We start from the raw sequence: 27,978 nt of genomic DNA, 5'->3' as shown, positions 1-27,978 counted from the left end.
GCTACCACACACACACAGCTGTGACAACTAGACCAGTTTGTTAACTTTTCTTTTTTTAATTCAATCCAAGAGTCACATTAACAAGTTATATCATAGCAGTCCTGAACAGACAAATTCAAAGTAGCTTGCAGTAATGACTCTTCATCATCAAAATGCATTAATAAAATAAAACCTGTTGAGTATAGAAAAAGACAGGAAGTAAAGCCACAGAGAAAACAGAGAGTTTCAGTTTCTTGGTCCACGGACAGTGAGCCATCAGAAAGACACTATCGCTCCTGTCGGAGTACACAAGTCTTTCGTCTTAGGCTCAGCGCTGGACGAACTGTGGTAAGCAGGCAGCAGTAGCATAAATACAAGTTTATCTCTTGCAGGTTTACATTTTTCTCAGATTGACAGCAAGTAGAAAAAAATTAGACCGACCTCTACTGAGGTATTTGAAAGAAAAGGGAAACAGGTGTGAAAAAAGACCCAGTATGTTCATACAGCCCCAATGCGGAATTGTTCTGAATGTAAAAGTTGAGTATATATATAAATGTACATATTTGACTTGCTGATGAAATAAAAACATCATCATTTGGACGTTCAATGTAAATTTGTCTGAAATAAACTGACAAAACTGCAGAAAGGGGGGGTTACACTGTGGCTCGATACGTTTCATTCCCGGTCAGGTCTTGAATATCAATCTGATTTCCCGCTGACAGTATGTACAAAAACAGTGTTTCCCTCATACATAACAGAGTGAGTTGTATAATTAACCACCTGTTGTAAAATCACATCATTTCAGAGTACATTTAATACTTAATCCATTCCACGGTGCAAACAGGTTTTTTTTTTAGTCATTCAAATCTGTACGTTGTTGCCAAGTCCTACGAGTTTACAAAGTCATTTCAAGCTACAAAACATCCACAATCCTGAGACAAAGCAGAAATGTAGGTCTAAAAGGTGGGCTTAAACTAACTGAACTCCTTTCTTACAGTGGTATAACAAATACAGGGCAAGGGTTCAGCTTCCTTTAATGAGTGATCCCTAATTTCCTCTGTGCTCCCATTATTGCAGCAAACATATGAGAGCAAAAACTGCTCATATGAACATTAATTGAGCTACAATACTTTAACCTACAGACTTAACATGCTTCACAGCCATGTGATATTTCTTTAAAAAAAGAAAGAAAATAATCTAAAGTGCAAGCACAAATACATGTAATTTAAAAAGCAGTGGTGGTGGGGGGGAATACTAAAGATTGTGATTTCACATCTAATATTTGTGCGCGTGTGCAGTTTGGAGTGTTTGTGCCGTGCGGCCCGTCATGTGGTGGAAGACATCACCTCGAGGCCCGGCGTACTCACACACTCGACATTTTCAACACTTACACGACTTGGACATAAAACATAAAAAAGTCAATGGAGAAAAGGGGCTCAAACGGGATAAAAAGTGTACATTTGAAAACTAAGATTTCTTCGGAAAATGTCCACTGGAGATCAGCGCTTTGAGTAGCTTCTGATTGTGACAAGATTGTCTATACATTCTCTTTTATTTTTTTTTAGCGTAAAAATTCTATAGATTCAAGGCTATCGGTTTCCATAAGAAATCTGCATTTTTGTTTTCTAAGCAGTCAACTCAGCAATAATAGTAATAATATAACAACAATAAAACTTTACACTGTGTAGGAGGAATACAGCACAAAAACAATCGCAGTATTATACAAAAGGGAAAACAGAAAGTGGCTCATTTTTCACCATCGATATACAATCTGCAGAGGAGAGAAGATCACAGATCTTTGTCATGGCAGTGAAAATAAAAATCATTCATATACGTATATCAAAAATTCACAAAATGTCCTGCATTTGGAATATTCAAAATACATATCAGAACTCTTCGAAAGCATAAATCTTGAGAAGGCTTAAGAGATGTGAAATATTGCTTCACTGAAAGCCATAACTGGAGAGGATACATGAACAGTATGCATGGTCGTGAACGTGGTGGGAATGTGAGGCTGATCAACTCGATGGACTTGCAGAATAAAAAAGGAAAAACAAACAAAAAAAAGGACAAATTCACAGATCCAAGTACAGCTGGCTACAAAATTCATTCTCATGTGTGTCAGAGGTATTCCCTTTAAGAATGACTCGCTCTATAAAATGAAAATGACATGATGTAAAGCACTGTGCGTTCAGAGCAAAGTTGCAGCAGAGTCTAAATTTCATTTTGTTTTTTTTTGTGTGCTTTTAGACATAAAGACGATGAAAACCGGCCAATTCACTGCTGGCGAATGATTGAAATGAGCTGATTGAAAAAGTTGATTGTTTTTAAATCGATTAACTTTATCTGGAATTACAAACGCACACATAAAAAAACCCACAACAGAACAAATTACAAAATAGGTCTTATTAGAACTTTCTAGTATAAATCAAGGTTACTGTCAATAATTTAAAGGCCACTAAAGACCGATGAACATTAGTCTTTAAAATCTTAAAATTTGTGATCTTAAGGTGCAATATGTAAGAACTGGCCACCTGTTGATTTCATACTTGGAGCACTGGCTAAGTGTGGGAGTTTGGACTGCTAGCACAGGGACCAGGACAGGTTGGGGGTAGCCGGTTAGCATCTTAACTCCAGCAGATATATCTGCAACACAATACATAGTTGTTATGACGTCTAAACTGTTACTTCACATTTGGTTAATCATTTTGGTTAATTTCTAAATGTTTTTCAACTAAAAATCTTACATACTGCACCTATAAATATTCCTTCATTTTAATTCCAATTGGAAAGGACAGGCCCATCCTGCCTGTGATTATACACACATTGTCTGGCCACAGACTACATGTCAGGGTACAGAGAAATATTAAATCACATTCAGTGCCAAATATCTTTGTGCTAATTAGACCACCATTTGCTAAAACTTTAAAACAATGCATAAATACCAGCACAGGTGGATATTTTCCAATTCCAATTCTGGTCTCTGAAATGAGACTTGATGTAGATGTGTTTGGACTGGCGAATAAAAACAACACACAGGGTCCATCCACGCACATTCAAAACATAGCATGGAGGTAACAATTTACTGGTGTGTCATTAAAGGGTGACTCCACTCAAAGTGTGTTTACAGGTATTGGGAAGTACAACTGCATAAGAGAAAACAAGTTCTCCAAAGCTTTTTGTGGCTCCAGAGGAAGCTGCATATAATCTATTAAATGCCTCCGATGATATCAGCCATTGGCTGAATTGCATTGTGGGTAATGTAGGTGCCAGGTTTTGAAAAGGAAGGAGAATGTGTGGAATCTGCTGTATAGACTTGACCTTATTATGAGTAGTTTTAAAACAAATGATCAAATGGTGTTATAAGAGTGCAATGCTAGACCAATGGACTGCTTTTCAAAACCCACAATGCAACTTAACCAATAAGTGACATCAGTGGAATGGAGTTTATCAGATATGCAGCTTCCACTGGAGAGACAAAGGGTTTTATACTAGTCTTCATCACATATGTAGTAGTACTCCCCAACATACTTTAATGTATAAAATCGGAGGATTTACCCTTCAAAAACATGAGGTTCAGACAGACTGAGGTACAATGTATTGAAAAGGGTAGGAATGATTGAAATGTCGCAGTGTAAGGCAGAAAGGGGAGCAGTATGACCTTGCCTCTAGAACACCGAACATAGCAACCTACCTAAATGTGCTTTCAACGGCCACACGTTGTGAACTTCCCTCCCCTTTCAGCCGTCACACCACCGAGTTAAACAAAGTACAGAACAAACGTGACAGGTGACATTATATCACCAGATGCATTTTTGGTCCACATTGTGTAATTTCAACAATAAAAGAAGACACTTGAATTTGCCAACCTGAAACAATTAAAATGGGTGAAGCAGTGAATGAAGAATGACTGGGTAGAAGAGTACTGATGTCCTAAGAAAATAAAGACATGCGCGTAACCCAGTGAGCGTCAAAAATGATGACATCATACAAGGTAAATTTTTCATTTTTGTCACTGAACCCTGAGCTAAATCAAATATATCATTGTATATTTATATATTTATATATATATGTATCAGGCTCATAGCAATTATGACCGTTGACTCACAGAGACCCAAGTTCACCTCAAATGTGGCTCCTGTAGCACTATTGTCACTGGTAACCTCGGGTCTCCCTTCTTTAGATGAATAATCCACAGCACTGCTCAAAATAACATGAGCCCATGCATTCTGCACTTTCAGTTAAAAAGGCAGCCAATAAAGAGAGGAAATAGATAACAGTTACAAATAAAAAGAGAACCCAACACTGACTCCACTAAAAATGAGACTTCACTGTCCAGGGCTTGTGTTTTCTTTTTTTTTTCCTGCTTCCCTCATGTTAAAAACATGCACAGTTGGCACTATGTTGGAGGGAAAAGGAAAAAAAAAAAAAAAGAGGACGAAACATTTGCCCCAGGAATTTGTATAAGTGCTTGCCCTTCAAGTATTCAAGAATTGTATATGTGACAGCCATTGTTTGGCATTTTGCTCTGAAAGCATAAAAAAAAGAAGAAATTTATAACAAAATAAACTGTTACTAGGCTGAAAATAACCTCAGCGATTTTCATGGACACAGTACTAATTAAAAAAGGGTAAACTTCTTCATTTAATCATTGTGGTTACTGAAATATAGTCCCTTACTGTTAACACAAGTAACTATCTCCTCTGCCCACCCCCCTTTCCCCACACATAACACCCTCTCACCAGGAGAGGTGTCAAATTAAAACCGCTCTAGTTATGTTTCTTGTGGAGTCCATCTATTGTGCCGTGGTCGTTGGGGCTGAAGTCGGGGCAGATACCGTTAGCTGTTTTGGTGGCGGCAGTGCCTTGCAGGTTCAGGGAAGACAGGCTGGGCTTTGTTTGGTGACGGCGGCAGGGCCCACTGTGCAACCCTGCGTTTTCTGTGTACAGGTAGTCCTCAGCAAAGTCTGGGTGCTGCTCCACAAAGATTCTGAACTTGTCTGAGGAGAAACCACAAGAGGGCGCCAGAGACAACAGGAACGTCAGACAATGGCTTCAAAAAAAATGCCCAGAGACAGACTGCACTTGAAACTGAAGTGGCCTGGTTGTTGAATCTACTGCACCTCAGGAGAGGGTGGAAAAAAGCCAGAACAAAAAATACTACTATACTGATGAAGCAGAGCTTAAGACAAAGAGAGGTCTGGACAATATGTAGGTCAAACAGGGAGGACAGATTTTTTTTTTTTGCTTACCAAATGTGATCTTCCCTGTGTCTTCCGCGTCGATGGCAGTAAACAGACGCGACACGCTGAGGTGATTCACTCCTAAAGCCGTCTTTAGGATAACTGCCAACTCCATTTCTGTGATGGCACCGTCCTCCTCGGCCTCAAACATCTGGAGAAGACACAATGGAAGAAGAAATGCAGATGTCATCTCTGACTTTGCCTTTAGGCATGCCATTCTGACAAGGGCTGCAAATTAGGAACAAGTAAAACTGTTCTTCAATGGGGTGACCTTTCTCTGAAGTAATTGGTGGCATTAAAAATAATAAATCTGCACTCAATGGGTTTCACGAGCCCTAAGGTCACAGAACTTGCTCGACTTTAAGGATTATGAAAGAGACTCAAGTGAAAACATGAAGATGACTCAAATTTAAGCTATTTGGTTTCATTCTGCCCCACCAACACATCGACAACACTGATAACCACTAACACCACACTTTATCTGCAATGTGAAATATAGATCTAAGCACAGACACGAGGAAACAGTTTGTGCAAGAATCAGTACACTAATGATGGATCTCATTATTCTGCAATGAACACATAACAACCTACAGTAAGTGGCATTTGAACAGAGCAAATGTCAAGCTGATCCAAAGCAAGCACAGAAAGCATCATCATCTTCCTGGTAGTTAGATAAGCACAGAGCTTGAATCAGAACATACCTTGAAGGCCAATTTCATCGTTTCCAGAGTTTTGGCAGGTCTGCATACGACAGATAAGGCTATCACGTATTCTCTGATATCCATGCAGTTATCGTCATGCTGGAAAAAGAAGAGAAAAACAACACGTTGGGAGAGATGAAGAAAGAGGATGTGAGCAAGGCAACTTATTTATTCAATAACCAAGAGTAACCAAAGGGGATTGCTGTTTAGGTCATGAATAGATTGCTGCAAAAAAAACTTTGTTTGTTTGGGTATATACTGTAAATTTATCCCCGAGTGAAAGGAAAGGTGCTTTAATTAGCTTAAAAAACAAAAAAGCATTTGGTATTCAATTCAGCCTTAGCAGTGTTTTTATAGAGGCACTTAGTCAACTGAGTGCTTGGAGTTTACTCAAGCTGGAGCCAAACTGAAGATACACATATATAACAAATCAAGGTATTTATATGGGAACTACATTTTTGTTTGACAGAAGTCTGAGAGAGTCATCATCAAGCAAGTCAAGTGATCAAGTAGTTGCCACTGTCGAAGACCACAGACCTATCATAGTTGTGAGAGAAAAGTTTCCAGTCTTTACCTCGTCAAAAAGCGCGAACATGTCTCGCAGCATGTCTGACACTGGCACATCGAGGAACTGGGCAAAGTCGTCCAAGCCCAGTTTCTGTCCCTCCAGCTTCCTGGCTCTGTTCCCGTACTCCTGCAGAACCTTCTCAGTGTTCTTGGGTTTCAACCTGGGACAGCAAGGAGAGGAGACTTTATGTTAATGAATAACTTGGCGGAAGTATCGACAAGGATGTTTGGAAAAGACGACCAAATAAAGACGCATTTCTTTTTTTAACCGTAGATGGTTGAGCTGCATTATATTGACATGTTTGCTGTATATACTGCAATCAATTTTCGTTTTTTCCTCCCTTTTTCTACCCCACACCCCCTCTTATTTTCCTGTCCCTGTGCAGTCTCAGCGATCCTCCTCGCTGCCAAGTTTTGGAGGGAGTAGACAGTCATGCGCCTCCTCCAATATACATGGGGTTGCCAATATTTCCCATGCCAGAGAGGACTTTCACCAAGAACCCATACAGTGTGTGGAGGTCACACTATCCCCCCTCCATATCCCCTCCTGTGCAGGCACCTGAGTAGGAGTCACTAGCACAGCAACAAGGACACATTCCCCAACTGGAAGGCAGTAGTGTTAGCTGGAATGCACACCAAAGCCGAAGGTGCCACTGCCAGAAACTGAATCCGGGGTCCCTGTGGTGTTTGGTGAGTGTTTTCCCCCTCGTTTCACCCTTATGCCCCTTCCTTGGTTCTCTCATTGATGGGAGCATTGCATTGGAAGGTTCGAGTGACTTACCCCAGTCTCCTGACGAGCTTGGCATACTCCAGCAGACAGGTGTCGACTGGCAGTCTGAGCTGGCCTTCTGCCATGGCCAGCTGGCAGTCTTCAAATGAATAGTCTGTGATGGGTACCCCCAGGGCTCTAGGCAGAGCACAGAAGAGACGGGACATCAGTACGAGCAAATCAATACAAACTCTGCCGAAGGATTTGAAGGCCAATATAGCAGCCAATAGAGCTACTTGGATGTAGAGACAGGGTATACTTTTTTTTTGTCTGCCCGCAGAACTTAAGCTTCCAGACCAAAGCTTTAGTGGTGAAGCACAGAGTGTGGGCATGTATGAAAACATGGGTAGTAAGTATGAGCCCTGTACTGTTTAAGAGAGTTGATACTGATGACGATGCTAGGTGGTACAGAATCTGACTAATGACATTTATGATCTTACACTTAAAAAGCATGTTGCATTTGCTGATTGCATGTGAGAAAGTTTAACTCAAGTCAGCTCAAAGGATGAAGTGTCACATATATGAACAATACGTTTTGTCTTACTTGGCCATGATACGCCTCACATTGATGGCAAAGAGAGCTGGATTCCTTTTCTCCTCCTCTGAGGGCGTGTAGATCGGAAGGAACTAGAGAGAGACATGAACATTATCAACGAGCCAAATCTCACACATCACAAGCAGAGACGTTACATTAAGACCCGGATAAGGTGTTAATGAAAAAGCTCAAATTCCAGTCTACAAAAATATCCAGGTGTCCTGTTTTACAGCAGCTTATTTCAAATGTGTGCTTATGTGAAAAAAAGCATTGAGACAATGTAATTATGCCTTTTGGCCACTATGAAATGTTGGCTTCAAAGCCTGGTGCTCTTCCTGGGAGTATTATCACAAGAGGTTTATTTTATATCTATGTACGTTTTCTACACACATGAGCATTTCAGTAAGGGTATGTATTTACAAACATATATTTTGTTTACTGTGTCCACATGAAATTTAGAATCCTTTACTAAAAAACAGAAAGGAGTAAGATTAAGAATCTGCTCTTGAGATAAAAAGAAGTTTTTAGCATTTAAATATAAAATAAATGCAGGATGGCACATTTAATATAATCGTTGACACTCTAAGTGCAGTGATCATCACGACTAAACAGCTGACGATCTACAATCACATTAATCCACACAGCATGTGATGAGTTAATGTCATGCTTACCTCGATCACAAACTCGTTGTGCAACTGGCAGAGTGTCAGCCACAAGATTTCAAACCTGGATAATAACAGCACAGTGTCAACAACAGGAAACAAATACAGACACAAACAGCCTGGATTGCTACAATTCCTTGCACATTACAGGCCTTCAGTGTTTGTTTGCACCAGTCTTTTAGGGCTTGCATCTTACAGCTCTGCACACCTGGATCTGACAGAGATCACCAGATTTTGCTTTGTTTTCAATCATTTAAGAACACGATGCATTCAACCTAATTTTAGAGCATCGGAGTAAAGCAATACATATGAATGTTGTATCACTGGTAAACATCCTGTGACATGTAACATTCAACACTGTTGTTGCATTTGTGCTTTTTTGAAAAAGAGATTTTGTCAAATATTTTTGATAGATCTGTTTGGCGGAGCTGGGAAGACAGCATTCAGGGATCCACCGTGCTGATGGAGGCTGAACCAAAACAGGACATAGTATTCTGAGGACACGACAGAGACGGATAACAAGGGCAGTCTCTCTCCTCCAGCAATAACTAATCTGCTTCCAGTCTATTTGAGATCACACTGCAGAGATTCTGGTTCAGTGTGTTCATTTCAAAAATAGGGGCCAGCACTTGAGCTACAGGATGTGATCAATGACAGCCATCACTATGATACGTGATATTATAATTTAGGTGGCATTGACATTGTGCTTTAGTTAAACAAAATAATACAGAAAAAGAGAAATATATACAGCTAATTTTCTTGAAAAAAGACACCATCACCAAATGTACAGAAAACATTTATTTCCATCCATATTCACTTTGCAACTATTGGTCAAGTCAGAATAATCATCTTCTTTTGCTGTGTGGTTGATGGTGTGCACCTTGATGTTGAGTGAGTGCATTATCACCTTTTATAATGTATAAGTTTTGCCAAAAACTGAAAACAGCAATTAATACATAATATTAAGTCTCAAACTTTGTGTATCTGAGTTTATGATGTTTTTTGACTTTCAGTTAAAATAAATGATTACGTTTACATTAAATAGAAACTGAAGTACACCATATACAGAATGAGAGATTGTGTACTTACGCTCCAGGTCCTTGCCATGTCCATGTGATTGTGTCCTGTAAAAAAGTACAAGACATTATTAGACGAAATGAAATGAAAAACTATTCTTAAATCAACCATCTTTTTCATCTTCTTCAACCAACCACCTTTTTTATATCCATCATCTGGTGTTGTTTCACATTATCTTGTACTACTTAATTTCATGTGTATTAAATGCATAAAAATCCAATAGGACATAGGGAAATTACTATCATGTATCCTGGGGATGCGCAGTATTGTATCCCTGATAATGCCACATTGCAACAACAAATCAGTGTTGAAATAATGAGAAAAAAAGAAACTCGCTATTGAGAGGAAAAATCTGCTGGTCATCATTTCTGAGCTTTCTGATCAGCTTTGATCGATCTGTGTCAAGTCATGTAGATGATGACTGGTGATGCTTTACTTTTTTAAGGACATGCCAGTTTGAAACCTTGCAAATTAACCACTTTATTAGTTTTATTTATTAAAATCTATTTTAGATGTGGTAGGGCTGTAGACTTACCCCATTTAGCACTGTATCAGTTTAATCTGATTTAGCTGTTCAATAAAAAAATGATTAGCCTTTTTTACAGTTTAGCACCACACTAAACTTCTTTATTAACCTACATCAGTATGCTTTAATTGTGGCCGCAGACTTGAGTTTAATGACTTTCTTTGTCATGTGAAAACATCACATTTCTGCACACTTATTTGTCCACCAGCCAAACGACTAGTGAATGACTAAATTTTACCACTCAACTACACTAAATGTTTTTTTCGATTGTCAACATTCCTCAGCCACCTCCTGCATAGTTTTTACACCAGTTTAAGTGTATTTTAAGAGTATTCAGATGTAATTTTCAGTACAAATAAGGATATTTAAAATCCACACTCTGGGATGACATGGCTGAGCACTCATGCCTCCTAAACAGAGAGCGCATTCTTTTTCCATAAACTTGGACAATTCTACAAATCACGTTATGGCACAATGTGGGGAAGTTAACTCGTACTATGACACGCTTGCTGATAAGATCTTCAAACAATTCTTCCTTTCAATGTCCTAAGCTAAAGTTGGTTTCCCAAAGCCTCCCTAACAAGCCTGAGCAACGTCTCAGACAAGCCTTCTGAGTCATATCATGATTAGCCAGATTCCCAGTGAGGCCATCAGAAAGTTGCTCAGCACGCTTCACTGTTCTTTTCTCATAACAGACTTAAACGAGTTCAGTCAAATCAGCCTCTCTGGCCTGCCAGTAGGTGTCTCTTGAGTCAGGAGTCTATTATTCTACACAGAATGTCAGACACAAATGAGTGTAGTTGACAAACTCATCTGAGCATCCACCATTTGTGGTCGAAAGCGAGTGTAGAGATGTTGAAACTCGAACAGGGCACACTCATGCTTTCTGAATTAAAGCTTTACCTTTATCTAATTATTGCCATGGGCTGTTTTCGTGGCACAGTGGGAAGCAAATTTGAATCACAAATTATATAAACAGATGTAAATGACTGATTCATAAATAAAACAAAATAATACACTCACTCAAAACTGCTGCAGCAACATGAGTCCCATATGCCCACAGCATGTTGTATCTACATAAATACCATATTTGACTGGATTAAAAAGCTTTTAAACAGACTAAAGACCCACACAATATCTGTGGACTTCTGCCATTTGAGCAGACACAGGCTATCAGTGGCCACAGCAACATGCAGCCAGTTGTAGTCTAACTTCTGCTGGTCTTTTTCAGAGAAACTGTTGTTGAAAATATCATGGCACTTGTTTTTTTCAAGCAAAAGCCTGTATAACCAAGTTGTTCTCTGTATCATTTCATACATGCAGAAAATCACTCATGCTTGTCCCAGAGGTTCAGAGTGTGTCTAACATATAGTATAGAGGTACACCCAGTATAGGAACATTGGGTTATGTCCAAGTGCTCAGAAACTATATATGGATGAAAGCTAGGAAACCTCGCATTAACATCCGTTTAACAAATTGTTGCTTAATCATTAAAAGCCCTTGGCACAAACTTAAAGTTGCCAACATGCTTCATCAGAACTGCATCAGATTGCTTGAACGGCTCCCAAAACCCCTTTCTGATGTTGTAATAAGCAATTCTTCATTCAAACAACGTTTTCATTCCCCGTCCCTCTGTCAGTCTTTTGAGTTATTTCCTTCTGTTCGAGAATTAAATATAACCTGACCCTCAGAGCTTCTAAAATTACAATATATGACCACGACACCAAGTGTCAACTCCAGGAGGTTCTCACAGTTCCGTATGGAATTCTGCTGAGTTTGCTAAATGCTTCAGCAGCAGAACATTTTCTCCTTCATAGATACTATATATATCTCCAATATCTTTCTTCACACCATGTGACCGGCAAGAATCTTTACCTACCTATTGGGTGAGAATCTGGTAAGATGCCAAGCAGGCTACAGGGCGTGCATAGTATACATACAGATACACACAATGAAGCTCATGCAATTCCCTCCTAGAATAAGTTCAAGGAGAGCATTTACAATTTAGTACTGCAGGTACTAACTTGAACACGTAGCATGGCCAGGACCAGGTTTTGACTTTGTCCTTTGCTTTACATGTGACCATTGCAATATCAATTATACTATTTGAATGACTGTGTAAAACAAAAAGTGCCTTTAAGCTGTGTTTATAACATATTCATGAAGAGTCTTACCAGTTTATTAGGGTAACGAATCACCACAGGTTGCACTGGTACAGCTGGGATGAAGGCCCCTGCAAGAATACAGAGTACATTAAAGATGTATTTAAATTCAGATTAAAGTTAGATTTAAACATTCACATGCCTATTCAGAATTCAACCTCCAGGAATGCAACAATGATTTTTGTTCTTATGCCTAAGCAATTAAGACTACACACTACACTTTCAGATAAACTGGACATTAATTCAATGCGCAGTTTCATCCAAATAATAAGTCAATATTCTCACTAGGATGAGTATGAATTATCAGTGCATGCTATGAGTAAACAGCTGGAGGCATAACTTCAAAAGGAAACCAGTGGAAAGCTGAATGAGAAGAAAATGATGATGGAGGAAGCTTTACCTGGCTTAAAGGTGATTAAGCAGGATCTATTGGTGCATGTTCCCTCTGGAAAAATCATGATCTGTAGAAAAGAAGGAATGGTTCACATCCTATAACAAAACAGTGGTCACATCCGAAACAGTCAGGACAGCATTTTGAAAATGCTACAAAGCCTAAAAATGCATTAGCTTGCAATATATCCAAGTTGCTCCAAGTCAGCCGCATAGTTAGTTGTTAGCAATGTTTTGTGCAGCACTGCATTTTACAGGGAAAATGCCAATTTGGCTGTGGTTTGGGTTTAGGCTTCGTCTTTTCAGGGCTGGTCTATTTCTTTTTCAAGCATCCACCCCGACACCTCACTCATGCTGCCAGAGAGCAGGGGGTGACAGTTGTAACCTTTAGGGTGTTCTGTATAGATGACTAATACAGTATATATGTAGTTTTACAACAAAATAAGATGCATTTGTTTTTAAATTTACTTTGTAAATCAGAATTAAACATGTCTAAGATAAGTGCTGCTTCGTTTGGTGCGGCATAGATGTTGTTGTGTGGATGTGTTCCCACAACTGTATACAAAATTTAGCACAAGAATTTCCATCCATTTACCTGAGGCCATTCTCCTCCGGAGTGAGCTCTGCGCCTAATCTCCTCCACAGTCTTCTTTCTGGAGTCCTGATCTGACCGTGATACAAACACTGGCCTGATGTACTTAATCAAAGCTAGGAGCAAACAGAGAAAGGGTAGAGATATTACAAAGAATTCCAGAAACATTTCTTTTTTTCCAATTTCTTTTGACAGCTATGAGGAGTTTGATAGGGAACTCTGACTCAGACCTTTTCACTGAAGCTGGTACTAAAGACCGTGTCTATACTGCCTGTTTTATTGAACATTTCTTCAGTGAGCATTTTAATCATGAAATGAAAACTGATACATTCAGCAGGACAAACACCTCACTGTACTTGCAGAGAAAAGCCAGCCAACCACCACTCTAATGATGTGCTTAAACAAAGCACTTAAATCCAAATCACTCCAAAACAGAGCTGCACAGTGGTGATGACTAGATGAATGGTTGTACTGAAACAGTCCTGCAGTGTTAGTGTGACATTAATATAAATGTGAAGTACTGTTGAAAAAAGGCTTGTTATATGAATACATAAAAAATAAACATTGGTAAGAGCAAAACAGTAGCCAAAATTGAGTCCCGATTTGCATCACTATTACACTTCATCCTGGGTAAATGAAAGGCAAGATGAGATTCTAACAGTCAATATTTTGTTTTGGAAACTGAACATTGAATTGGGCCATATTAGACTTTACGACCCTTGCTCACCAGGGATTATATCTTTCACACAGGGTGACAGCAGGGGTAAGCTGCCAACTCAAGCCAAATACACGTGGAAACTTTAGTCATAATAAGTAATCAAAACTGTCATATTTAGATGACTTGACCATGTGTGTTGGTTGCATAAGTCAGATGAGTCTCACATGTCGATTACAAATGAAGAAAGGTCTGGATTTTCTGCCTGATTACATGCTTGAATCATGTAGTCCAAGTTACAATGTGAACAATGTGGTCAGAGCTCAGGAGGCCAGTGGGGGGAGTCTGGAACAGTTGACTGGATTGATGATGACCAGTTGTTAACATTTTAAAACTGTGGTCACTCTCCAACACCAAAATGGTTGAGCATTAACAGACTCAATATCCAGTATATAGACGTGACTTCGATGAAGAATGATGTAACACTTAGACATACCAGGACCTAATCTTCAAAAACAACAAACCACAATTGCAGCAGTTTCTAACTCAGACTGCCTTAAATTACCATAAACAAACAGTAGCCCACTGACCATTTTACTGCACAACTTTTTTTCTCATGAGCAATGTGAAAGCCTGATTTAAGTTTTGTCACTGGAATAAAAACACCACTATCAATTTCACTTCTCACAGCATAGCACCTTCCAGGGTAGCAAGGTCTGTAAACTCTGTATAGTGTAGAAAAAAGAAGGCAAAGAGCTGAGCTCCTATCAACTTCTTACAGAGGAACAATAGAAGGCATATTGACTGGAAACATCAAACTGGCATGGCTCAGCAGCAGGTGATTAAGACCGCACAGAGCATCTACCAAGCATCAGTGATATAGGTGAGGTGAGGTGGCTGCACAGAGCCAGAGGGTTAAGCATGGCTGAACTACAAGTGGAAAATAGTACAAGGAAATGAAAAAGGAACTGCAATCACACAAGAACTGTGTTTAAATATTCTGCTTTATATTGGCAGAGTTTTTATAGATGCTGGAAGCATTTTCCCATCCATCCAATTTTTATTAAAATTTAGAAAAAGACCAGTAGGCACATAGAAAGAGAAAGAGACATAAAAAGTTAAGAAGAATGAGAACACCATACAATATAAAGAGACAGGAGAATGAGTCCAGGAGAAGAGGAACTGAATCCAACTGTGAGCTGTCTGCCGACAGGAAGGGATTAGGGCTCTAGCTAGTACCCTGAGAGACACTCAACATACGTCACTGTGACGGATCAGGTCTTAATGCTTATTCTGGATTCCACTTGTTAGGGAACGCACAAGGTGTCTGGTTCCTATGGCAAGGCCATCAGGTCTCTACAAACAGTTGGACAGGTATTAGAAGATTACCTATCATTACGGACATACTATACGTCGTTGGAAAGGGTAGAATCTCAGCAATTCATTCATCCAGTTGATTTTGCAGAAATCATGAGCACTAAACCATAAATCATTTATATTTACCAGCATGGTAAACGTGAGATACAAGAAACGCACGGCGACTCCCTACCTTTGACGCGGCCATAAAGCCGTAATATGTGTCCGATCCTCAATTATTTATATTCCAGTTGTCCGTAAGAATCCACTGATCAAAAGCATCAAAATGGTTTTTCATAAAATTATTCCAGGTTGTGAATATCGTCCTGTAAAGTCCATTTGTTTACCGTCTACCGACTTTGTTTGTCAAATAAAATCCAGACTTCGCCGGCCGTATGTTTATTTTCTCTAGTTCCTGTATTGTGTTGTTGGGTGTGCTTGTTTTCATCACTTTGCTGGCTACAAAACAAAAGTGTCCCCATCTTTTTCCGTTCAGTTTTCACCCCAGCACAGCCCGTGAAGTACATGGAGCGCTCCTTGTTTAAAGGGCCAATCGGCTTTGATCTACTGTTATTTGTTCCCGCCTGTAGAACAGGGATAGCGTTTTGGCGTATCAAACATGTCAATCACTCAGGCTTCTAGCCAATTATTTACCTTTCCAACGATGGTAGGCGTGCCCAGGTCCGTTTTGTACGAGCTGAGGAATATCGCTGCGTCTGGCAGCTAGCGGGCTAACTTTGCGCAGCAGACGCACTCGCAGCGGACATTTAAATTTTAATGGACGGCAGTTTTCACAGTTTACAATGGCGAAATCCACAAAAAAACACTAAATATGTCCGAGAAGAAGACCTGGAATGGATCATGGCATCATCTGATGAAACTGTAGACAGTGAGTAGACTCTGAGAGAGAGGAGATGGTTTGCTAAGGGCCTCGTGACGACATCTTAGATCGGTGAGTACCGTAATCATTGATGAATGTTTGATTTATTTATTTAGCCATGAGTGAAATTGAATGAAAGTTAGTGGAAGGGGTTCTTATGCTTACAGTGAACAGTCCAGTATACATTAGCATTTCATAAATGACGCTAAATGTTTAGGGCCCCAGGGGCTAATTAGCCTAGCTAGCCTCAACTACTCAACCAAAGCTAGGTAATCCTTGTAATTCTGTTCTATGATGTAATTCTCTTTGAGCCTCTAATTCCTTTTTATTTAGATTTTTTTTTTATCAAGCTTGTAAACAAATTGAATTAGATCTTTTTCACTGACCGGACACTGGGAATATTCCCCCAATTCAATTATTCTGTTTATGTACGGTTACTTTCCTGATGTTTTTGTGTAATATGTAATATCATATATCTGTGTTTATTTATTTCCTATGTAAATAGCACCCTATTGAATTGCATTTATATATTTTTTCATTTTTCATTATATTTGGTAACATTTGTGCATTGCATTGTGTTTTGTAGGTCACAGTCTGAAGACAGTGACGTGGATTGGGAGCCTGAAAGTGAGGCAGTCAGACGCCCAACCCCCTCTCCTGCTGAAGGCGGTCATCAGAAGTGCCAACGATCCTCCTCTGCATCCACCAGTGCTACCTCCCCCGCTGCGCACATACAGTATTAGTATATTGAAAGATAATAAAAGCCTTGTTTGAAATTCACTTCAGTATGTCATTTTTGTATAACGCTTACTATTCTGTAGTGTCTTGTCGCATGACAATATCTCAATATGGCCACCTAGAAGTGTGTGGAAACCCCTCCAACCACCCATCAAATGAATGTGTGAAAACATTATGTTTTGAATCATGGAGGAAGGCTTTATAGTCACCAAAATGCTTCAGTAATGTTTCCAGTGTCACAGAAGTGAGAAAAAGCATTTGGCACAATTTGGCCATTTGGAGACGTTTTGGAGAGGTTTGTGGACGCCAGTGACACCACAAACTAAAAACCTCCATAACTCCCATAAGGTTAGGCCTAGAAGTCTGAAATTTCATCCAGGTGTAGTTGACAAGATGTAGAAGGTATGTGGTATATTGCCATATGCCTTAAACAGTTTCAGGACAGCCCATAGTACAAAAATCAGACCCCACCCGCCAAAAAAAAAAAAAAAAAGAGAAGTTTGTGAAGATGTATGCAGGGTTTATGCTCCTTAATCTTGGCTGCTGGGCAGTTCGCCAATGAGCAAATTATTCTCAGTCCTGCAATACAAGCGAGACTGCTGTAACTTGGCATGTGTCACTCAGCCTTGATGTAACAAAGTGGCTAATTACTGACTTAGCAGGTGAAGCAGGAGGAAGAGAAAGGGAGACTAAAATAACACACACCAAGGTATTTTGCTGTGTGTCCTGTTGCCAGGGCCAGAAGACCAAATGCCTAAACTGGCAACTGGAAAGGCAACTGAACAGTTAAGAGGATCTGCTGTTATACTGCCGTGTCACTGACTAAAACTGAGGAAGGCCGGCTTGACCTCTGCTGTGGCCTTGGGTGGTGAGACAAAAGCTCCAGTGGCAATAGCAACATAACTGTTGAACGTCCTATTTCTAAGTTAAGTTGATTTTTGAGTGTGTGAATACGCACAATTATAGATATTGTTGGCCACCACCCCAAAGCACCAGTGTTTGACCAGTCAGGAAAGTCAACTTTTCTTAATTATGAGTTTTAAGGACCTTTAATCTCACATGCAAGTCTTCCTTAACCACTTTATTGACAACAACACGTGGGTGATTTTATTTGACAACTAATTTTCTATCAAAGTAAAACACGGATTGTTAGGAACTTAGAGATGCAGGTAGAAAACTAAATACGTTGTGAGACTGATGTTTTTAATCCCCACTTTCTCCACCTTACAGACATAATGAAACCATCTTTCTTTTTTCCCACAGGCATTTTTAGGTTCACGTTAAAAACTGACGCTAGTGGGCCAGTATTTTCAGGATGTTGTGAGTTACGACTGAGTTCCTCAGTCTGTGTGTAATCATTTATCTGGAGGTTAACATTTGATTTCTGCTTTATGGTGTCATCACGACTCTGTTGTAACACTGCAGAACTGTAGATAGTAAAATGTTTTAACAGAATTAACTTGCCGAGTCAAACATGACAAGTCAAAGGTCTTATGTTTGGAAAGTACTACAGTGCTGCATGTGTATTTTGTTTGTGTCTTTACACATTTCCTGGTATTTCCTGAGAATTTACCCAAGCTGTACTGAACTTGGCTTGGGCTCATGTAAAATATTTTGTGTAGCAGATTGGGCAATCCCCTCTCTGACTCTTCACTGACAGCAGCAAAGGTCAAAGAAACTGTTATGAGCAGCCCTTCACAAATTGGCTTTGCAACAAATATGGCTTTGCATAAACACTGCACTTCCTTCTAATAGGTTTTGTAATGTTATCATACAGAATTAGAACACTTTATTTCAAATCGGCGAAACTGTTTTCTCCCTGACAATATACTGTTGGTCATAGTCACAGAGGTATCAAATGACAGCAATATGTCATGTTTTGTTACTTACTGCCCCAGAGAGGTATATCCTTGCTCTCTGCCTTCATGACAATTGAGGCCATTGTCATAGTAACTGGGATGGCATCAAAGTATGAAGAGTGGGGTGCCAGCGTGAGGATGGGTGCTTCTGCAGGCAGTGCCCTTCGCCCTTTCACCGTCATCCAATGGAAACCACCCGCAAACCACATGACCCGCATGATGACCTTCAGAATTATGTCCACCAGTCTGAAAAAGATGCATGACAAATTTTAAGTGGGCCAACAGAAAACAAAACAACTGGGTTTTCACTTAGTGTTGCTGATGAGTCGTTTGCATGCTTAAGCCCAATGGGACATATTTGGGGCTTTTCCAGACACATGCCCCGGCTCGGCTTGACTCGACATGTCAACCAGTCACAGCAGGGATTTGCACTTACAATTACAGCAGGACCACCCGATTGAAGATGTGCCTTTAACTGATGACACGGTTGTTTTGAGAAGTGTTCCCAGGAGCAGCAGTATTATTGAAGAATCACAACAAACAAAGCTCGGTATAAATAAACACGTTTAATTTTCAATCATTTCTTTACAATAAAAGTCCCCTGGTATCTAGTTAGTTTAAAGGTTTTATCGTGAAGAACCAAATCAGTAAATGTACGCCTTTCCCCAGCAGTAACTTAACACCACTCCTAAAATAGATAAAAGCAAACATGATGGAACAGTAAAATAAAGTAGGTATCTGAGAGTACAAACACTGACACAGGAGAGAAACTTAACTTTAAAGAGATCAAGTTAGAAGATACTGAAGCACCGGGAATTCAACACAGAAATTTTAATAATGCCTTTCTCTCCAAGTAATGCAACAAACGCTTGTTTGGTGGAGAGGCAAGGTCATTAGGGGTTGGTAGCAATCATGAGACATCACCGCTTGGAGATGGGTTGGGTGCGCCATGGGTCCAAACTTCAATCACAGATCAGCTCAACTTGGCACTTATGAATTGGTAGCGGAAATGCAAATCAACTTTTACCACTGTTTCACCGGTGCCTACTGTGAATTGGTATCCTCAGCTACCTCTACTGATATTTACATATCCCATATTGTGTTTGCTAACCACCTGTTTCTTTCTCTGATATCCATCAGCTTGTCTATCTTTCCTTTCTTCCTTCATTCAGTAAAAAGAAGAAAAAAAATCTTCCCTCTCTCACCTATCCACCGACACACTTAAAATACAAGCATCATCTATATCCATGTCTCCTGTCATAATGACATTTCACCTGCTCGCTCATTAACCTTCAGGGGGTATTTCTAATCTTTTGTTTGAGACAAGTGATCAAGAAGAGGAGACCTGTAGCTGCTGTGGGAGTGTTTTAGACAGACTATTAGACAATCAGGATGTGTGGAGCACAAAAGACAGGATCAAACAAAAGCTGAATAAAATGGGAATGTAAGACCATGTAAGATTTTTCCCTTTCTAAGCTTTACAAGCCAAACGTTGAAATATTACTTGTTTGAAAGAATTATGGTTGTTCCTGGTTTCTAAAATTTGCCTTCCATCAAACAAATGTATAACATATATGTATAACAAAAAACCCACCTCCTCCAGAGGCACTGGGGTTCAACAGTGGTCTCCGAGCGCCCTACTGAGGCCAGAAAGGCAAAAGGCCAAGCAAGCAGCATCATGAATGCTGCCATGAGCAGCCGGATGGGGAACAGTGTGACTGTCATTAATGCGATCTGTAAGAGAGAAAAAAAAGGAAAAGTGTTAAGAACGCAGATCCAACAATACACGTTTGTTTCACCCTGGTACCGTCACATTTACAGTTTGACTTTGGTGTATGCAGTATCAAGCCATAGTACAAACCACCCCAACATTTTTTCATTATCAAAGCATTTGATTGTAAAGCCTTAAATGTGAAGCTTTTTGTCAGGAAGGAAGATGCAAGAACAAATCACAGCTGGACTGATCCATCTCATCTTAATAAAAAAGAAAACGTAAAGAGGTCTATCACAAAGGAATGTTGGCTTGATCTTATGAAAAGCAATTAACTATAACAACTGATTTGAAGAAAAGATTTTTAAAAAGTGCGTGCGGTTTAACTTTCAACATATAAAGTTGATGAAAGAGGCTACAGAGGGAAGCAGGCCTGCAGCATGGCCTTGGATCACAGTGGCGACTTGCAGCTCAGCAGCAGGAAGAGCTGTGTGTTCCGTGTACTCGACTACTGAAATAAGATTGTGTGCCCTGAGGTCACAACATGGCCTTCATGAATATTTATACTAGCCAAATAAACTATCACATAAATGTTACGTATAGCATATGTTCTTCTCTTCAATGGCTCCGGCACGCGAATGAGCTTGTCGACTACTGACTGTTTACTTTACTGCTTGTTATTGCTCTGACAGCAGCGCTTATCTCCTGTCAATATTTGTCTTGATAGCAACCACTACTGGGGAGCCTGAAGTCTATCTGCACTATCTTATCCAGGGTAGAGTTCTTGTCTGATAGCATGATCAATTTAAATCAATCAATTTAAAGCTTTTGTTGTTAAACTACTGGCAATCAAACAGCAAAGAGAGTACATGATCTTACAGTAATACTTTTCTACACATTTTCCCTACCCCAAAAGCCCTACCTTTGGTCTGAGAAATAACCACTTATACATTATGATGGTAAAATCTATACTATAGATGGGTTTTGTTGGGTATGTGGTGAGGAAAATTACACCACACACCAACTCTACCACTGTTACCACGGTGACACACCATTGTAGTTTCCGTCTGTCTTCTTAGAACTTCAAACTATTTACATTCCCGGGATCTACTTAAGATACATGAATTAATTACACATGCCCACCACACATAGCTCTCTTTTTATACAAATATAAAGTATGCAGTTTTGTGCAAGAAAGAACAAACACTTGAGTAGGTACTGGTACCTTCTTCCTATAATAAAAGGGGGCTTGTCGGCAATGCTTTAGAGCCACTGTATAATGCATCTGTTAAAAAATTTATTCAGACCCAAAGCATGAGAATGCATGAATGTCGCTTAGAATTAAAATAAAGGCGAGGCTATGAAACAGAAAGGTTATTTAGGAGTTGGAGCAAATTCAGACATTGTACTAAAAGGCATCTTTAAAGTCAAGCAGTAAGGCATAGTCTTAAAAATGAGCAACAAAACAGACTAAACATTCATCTGGACTGATGCAACTTGGGAGTCATATTGTAGCTGCCAAAGTAGGGCCTAAATTGTAACAATAATGTAAATGCAAAAAGCTCTGTTAAGACTGCAGGCAAATCATTTGCTTTTCAAATCAAATCTTTACAGACAGGTCGTATGCATGGTTATTTGCAAGTGGTCGGATCAGATTTGTGTGTCTACACATCACTAGTCCATCTGCATGGGTTGCTGTGGTAACGACGCTGGCATCAGTATACGTAAGTAGTTGATGTGACTTTCCAATGTGTAAGCATGCGAAAGGGAGATCCAAGATCTCACCCTCCACACAATCAGGCTGTCAAGACACTATACAGATTTCCTCTGTCACACCAGCCATACTCAGCAGCACTCATTGTGCTTCTATACATTGCCATGCCCTATGCTGCACTTCTAGTAGTAGCACTGATTCTGCTCTGCCGTTCAGATGCACGTTTTTCAATTCGGATTTGACGTCATCATTGTCTGTTGCATTGCGAGTGACACAAAACAAAAAAAGTAAAAACACTTTAGTTGTTCGAGCTGAGTAGCCAGAGCATCCGGACCGAGACACAACTTGAAAAGTCCTCTTAGAGTTGTATGTAATACCACCTCCAAATGAGGGACTGAATCCAATTCGAACATGGTTTCTTGCAGTCCTGACTTGTTAAAAAATGTATTGCGTAACAATCTGGAAGGGCCAAAATAATGGATGCAGAATGGCAAAGCCAAAATGAAGGCTTCTTGGTATCAAAGGCTAATCTATAAGATGGCAGATCTGTGTTGAAGGTTTAGCCATTTGCAAGTATTACTAACAAAATGCAAACCAAAAATTGCATTCATTTGTGAACCAGTCTATTATTTGTCTCTCTCAATGATGAAAAAGACCCTGCAAGGTTGAAACCATAACCATTAATATGTAACCAAAGTTTACGAGAACAGACCCTGTGTATATGTGTGAACACTCCCTTCTGTTTCAATGGCAGTTTCAGACAAGCCTCAAAGTAAAAATAAAATGCATCTTCACTCATTCTGAAAGCACTGTCAGACTTTGCCAGTTATCAAAGCGTGTAGCCCATCACGTCGTCCAACGACAAGAGCCCTACCACGGTCACAAACCAAGATGCTTTCTTCTGGTCTTATTGACTTTTTTTGACCGCATCCACACAGAAACAGGAAGCTGTGCTACATAAAGCAAAGACATCCAAACTGACAGGTTTGAACTGTAACCTTTATTTTAGTGTTACAGACATGTGTCCAACTTCCTGTTTTCAACATACAGATATTTCACTTTTGAAGGTCTGAACAGTTTGCTCGTAGGAAGGTCAAGGCAAAACTGCAGCACAGAGTGCTTCGTTTTTTAAGCTTATTGGTAAGGTTGTTCTGTGTGGTAGTGGGGCATCAAAAACATACTTAAAAAACAAGTATACTGTATAGCCATATGTCAGGCTAGATATTCAAGTGATGGACTGTGATGGATGATGTTACATGAATAAACAAAGGAAAGAAAGACACATAAAACCTTCTCCATTATATTACCTAACACACCTTAAAACAATGTGATAAATATGTACCTTTGATCTATGAGGAACATATCAATTGCCCACTTTTACTGCCAATCCACAGAAATACCGATCTATACAGTGTGGGAATAAGCTCTTGACTCATTGGAGGAATGTCAAGGAATGTCAAAGCTATACCTGGAATTAAATCAAATTCAAATTAGAGGCTTGCCATCTGACAAAACTTTTAGGATGTAAGGCTAGATTAGAACCGGAATGTTTGCTGATACACCTAAATCTAAAAAAAAAAAAAAAAAAAAAAAAAAAAAAATCACAGAAATATGTTCTCAATAGGTCTACACCTATCAGCTCTGTAGATCGATTAATTAGCTCATCAAGGCATGAAACTACAAGAGCATCTTGATATGGACGGAAAGGTCAGGCTGCTGGATCATAGTATCAACTGCCAGCCTACTAATGAGTGTCTCAAGTCTGAACACTTTCTGCAAGATTTGAGGCTTTTAACTAATCTGGCTATTAGTTAGACATATCAGTCTCATGGCCCCTTGGACCAAAACCCCCTATGTCACCAGAAGAAAGAAGAAAAAGCAAATCAGCAAGTTGAATAAGAAGTGAAAGGTTTCACATTCCTCTACATTGTACTCTTGGGAACTGGTTTAGAGCTGCAAAAATTGACAGAATGATCTTTAAATTGATGAAAAAGGAAAGAAGTCGCCAAATAGTTTGACAATGGATTCAATTAAATAATTCTTAAAGCAAAAATGTCAAACACTTGGTTTCAGCTTCTTGAATGTCAGGATGTGCTGCTCTTCTTTTTCATTTATGATGGTAAAAGAAGAGTCTGAGTTTTGGACTGTGGTTGGACAAAAGAAGATCAATAGATAATAAAGGATAATACAGTCTTATTGGTTGTCCGGGCCGTAACCTTCACATAAAGACAGAAATAAGGCATTATAGTCCAACATCAAGAAAACTCTCATTGCCTAAGTTAATAAGACACAACTCATCTGTTTCTATTATTTACCCATCCTAGGAAGAACTAAGAAGACATTTTAGAAATATCTAACCCATCTGTGGCATATAAATGCAACACATACACAAAAAACCTTCAACCCACAGGTTTCTTTACAGTAATTGTTACACTGGTGAAACAATCCTTAGTTCAGGCCTACCAGTTATGGTCTTTCAATATGCATTGTGATTGAACAGTAGACAAAAGCGTACACAGGACAATCCCTTCAGTCTCTGCTCTAGATTTGAGAGTTTCAGATCACATTGCACCTTCCTCATGTTGCTGTGGATGCAGAGGCAAGGACCAGTGCAACACGCTGAAAACAGTTGTTCTCTCTTACATCGGAACAACTAGGAAACTCAATTCCATCACTACAGGACCCACTTTGGGATCAGCACAGAGTTCCTACAAGAAACCGGTTTTAGTGCTGAACCTCAGAGACCATGTCAATGTAAAGTTACAACAAATGTATGCATGCCAAACTGGAATGACTGCTAAAAAAAAATCTGAAATGGGATCAATTATTCTGCTAATTCAGTGTGCACATGTATTAGGAAGTACAGTAAATAAATCCCTTGGCTTTGCTCCACCTGTCCTTTCAGTCTTAGTCACAGGAGCCAGAAGGAGAGAAATGTGTGTGAACCTCCCTCAGTCGCTATTCTTACCTGTAACAAGACACGACGTGATACCAGCTATGCCCATGTAGCACCATTCATAAAACTGAGTCTCTCCCGTTACACCACAGTCTGTTACTGAAAATAACTCACAGCTGTGTCCCATTTCCACACTGTTTACTAATACTTTACAGTACCGCCGATTGACTAATCTTTATGATGAGCATTTGGCTGTTAATGTATGAGAAAAATTCATGTGCTTTACTGTTTTGTATATACAGGAAATAATCGCAGATAAGCACTACTGGATGTCAATACAATTGTGGTTTTGGGCAGCTGCTGCCAATTTCTAATTTGGAAGCTTTACAAAGAGAAGGCCAACTGGTTGTCCCAAGATAAAACACAACTAATATTTGGTTATCTCAGAGCACTGGGTGATAAGAGTCCACCGACAATGCATGCTTATCAGGCTATTTTGGAATGCATCCCGGCATTTGTAGCATTATTTAATAATTATTTTGTTTGTTTGTTTTTCTCGTCAAGTGTAGTACATTTTGTTCATCAGGGACACAACTTCTTAAAGCAGCACCATGTAGTTATCAAGAAGAAATTCAAACTCAGAATTTTATTATTTACAATGGTAATGAAGTAACAATAAAGTCTGATTTTTTTTTTCCATAACTAAATAATCAACCAGTTCTCAGAGGAAAATAATCTCCCCAAAACACTGTTTGATGCTTTATTCAGTCATGAAGATGAAGTGAGTTTGTTTATCTAGTTTAAAAAACAAACAAAACAAAACAAAAACAAAACAGCAAATGAAGTCTTTCTCCTCTAAATGTAATGTCCTTCTCCAAAACTACACAGTGCACCTAGAAGCCCATGTGGACAAAACAAATAATGTCTCACAAACCTTTATGAATCCCTGTGTGACTCTACAAATCTACGTTTTATCGAAACCAGGTTCGAGTCTCTCCATGTACCGATCAATGTAAACCCGCAGCTCAGGGTAGATACACACATGCAACCACAGCTCACTAACTATCTGAGCTTTCACATAGATCATATGAGGTGAACTACAAAAGGGCCTGCATGCGCCTCCAAATTCATAAGCAGATCTAGTTTCATAGAACAAGGTAATCCAGTGCAGGTTTTCTTCCTCTGCTGCATCGTGCCACATGTTGCAATCCTTGCACAAAAGATAACTGTCACTTGTGCAGCGTCTATCAGATAAAAAAAAAAAAAAGAAAAAAAGAAGAAAATCACCGCCACAGACTGTAGTAGCCTGCAAGTTAACACCTTTTTTGCAGAGAAGCCTGACAGCTCTAAATCTGATTATCAACAGCAACGAGCGATAGATGGGCTGCATGTGTGCTCCCATGCTGCAAAGCTGTCATACTCAATCAGGCGACTGGGCTATTTCAAACAAGATGGACTGAAAAATAAAAAATAAAAAAAAAAAACGTGCAAACTTTAGTAGATGGAGAGCAGATAAATCAGGTAAATTCCACATGGCTGTCAGGGATCCATCCAGCTCTCCACCCTCCACATCCACACGTGTTGGATGCTAGTTGAGAGGGACTGTTTAACACACTGTGACACACCAACTAAGCAAGAAAAGAAAGATATCCAAGGGAAGCTACAAACGATGTCGTGTTCAACATAAGTGGCACATGTATTAGTTAAAAACACATCTTGGTGAAAGCTACCAGACGGCACGCACGTTTTGTACTCGCTGTGGTAACAGTTAGAGAGCAACAAGCTAGGCCTACCCAGGGCAGGCGGCCATGCTCACATAGCTCTTTTTTTTAGTGGACAGTAAGCGGACTCATAAGTGAGAAGGGGTGCTTCTCGTCCTTTTTATGTACTCATGTGAGGAACATACGCAGTCGCTACAGCTAAATAAACCCGTATTTAACAACAGAAGACCCCCAGTCGTATCCAGCATCCTTAAAGCAAGGCAGCGAGCCAAGAATACGGGAAAGGAGAGAGCAACATGTATGTAGCTGCTGTTAGCTGGCTAGCTAACACTAGCTCAGCTGACTACATGCATTCAGAGCGGGGGAAAGCCAAGTTAAATGATGGTGACAGCCTCTCCACCGGGTCGCACTAAGGGGTTAATGTTCTTCCATCGTTAAATAACGTAACTGAAACAGACATGAGCGTATTTGCTGGGGCACAAATCATTCGCCTGCACACATCAATTTACCTTTGCCTTTTCCAGAGGGGAGAATTTCAAGACGTGCACAAAAGGGTTCCTGAACGGAGGAGCTTGGTCCATCTTCTTCCCATCTCCTTCCATCGCACACTGTCTGTTCGTCGGCAGCCTCATCCTCACAAGAAGTAACGTCCGTCGAGATTGCAGCTATGTGCCTAATAATTCAAAACAGAGAACTGCTTCAGTCTGAATGGAAGAGTCTTCACGCAGAACGCAGTTCCCCCCTGTCTGTCTTGCACGGTGGCTAATTGAGGTGGCAGTGCAGGGTTATTACTGCTATCTTTCCTACGCGGACAGCATGGAGGGATAATGGTTAGCTCAAGGATTAGCTGGGGATATGTCAAGTCGCCGATATCTTTGTGCCTACAGTGCGCAGGACGCCTTCCTCCACGCACCGTGTTCCCCCCAACCAGTCCGCTAGCTCTGGATGCTAACGGAGCCACGATTCCTCTGCTCTGACAGCGCGCATGCGCAGGACACATCCCTCGTATCCTAGCACGATGTGATGCTGCCTTCAAAATTATCCAAAATATCGTAATTTAAATTACAATATAGGTTTTCAGTCCTTGTCTGCTACTGTCATGGACACAAGGATTGCGTAAACCAAAATTATAAAACTGTTATTGTGTGAGTTTAGTGTTATGTAATTAATATATGTATATGTGTTATTAAAGTTAACTTAAAACACCTTTGGATTTCCTTCAGTTTTAAGTTCTGTTTTAGTGAAC

At 39.8% G+C, this 27,978-nt stretch overlaps 1 protein-coding gene and 1 long non-coding RNA gene across 2 annotated transcripts; one reads left to right on the top strand and one right to left on the bottom strand.

Moving 5' to 3' along the window:
• Window positions 1-32: 32 nt before the first annotated feature.
• LOC119005646 (lysophosphatidylcholine acyltransferase 1) lies at window positions 33-27,399 on the bottom strand. The gene is made up of 14 exons (XM_037073455.1): window positions 27,242-27,399; window positions 20,285-20,424; window positions 18,722-18,936; window positions 13,206-13,318; window positions 12,621-12,681; window positions 12,233-12,291; window positions 9,545-9,579; window positions 8,465-8,519; window positions 7,803-7,885; window positions 7,271-7,396; window positions 6,497-6,650; window positions 5,923-6,021; window positions 5,231-5,372; window positions 33-4,978 (listed from the first exon to the last, which is right to left on the bottom strand). Exons 1-14 carry the CDS (start codon window positions 27,362-27,364, stop codon window positions 4,749-4,751), a joined length of 1,635 nt encoding a protein of 544 aa, XP_036929350.1. The 5' UTR covers window positions 27,365-27,399; the 3' UTR covers window positions 33-4,748.
• LOC119005647 lies at window positions 25,768-27,937 on the top strand. The gene is made up of 2 exons (XR_005070559.1): window positions 25,768-27,030; window positions 27,257-27,937. It is a non-coding gene; the product is annotated as an uncharacterized LOC119005647 (long non-coding RNA).
• The last annotated feature ends 41 nt before the right edge of the window (window positions 27,938-27,978 follow it).

Source organism: Acanthopagrus latus, chromosome 17, assembly GCF_904848185.1.
Source record: "Acanthopagrus latus isolate v.2019 chromosome 17, fAcaLat1.1, whole genome shotgun sequence".
Lineage (NCBI taxonomy): Eukaryota > Metazoa > Chordata > Actinopteri > Spariformes > Sparidae > Acanthopagrus > Acanthopagrus latus.
Note: the sequence above shows the minus strand (reverse complement) of the source record. Positions and strands in the feature narration are given on the sequence as shown.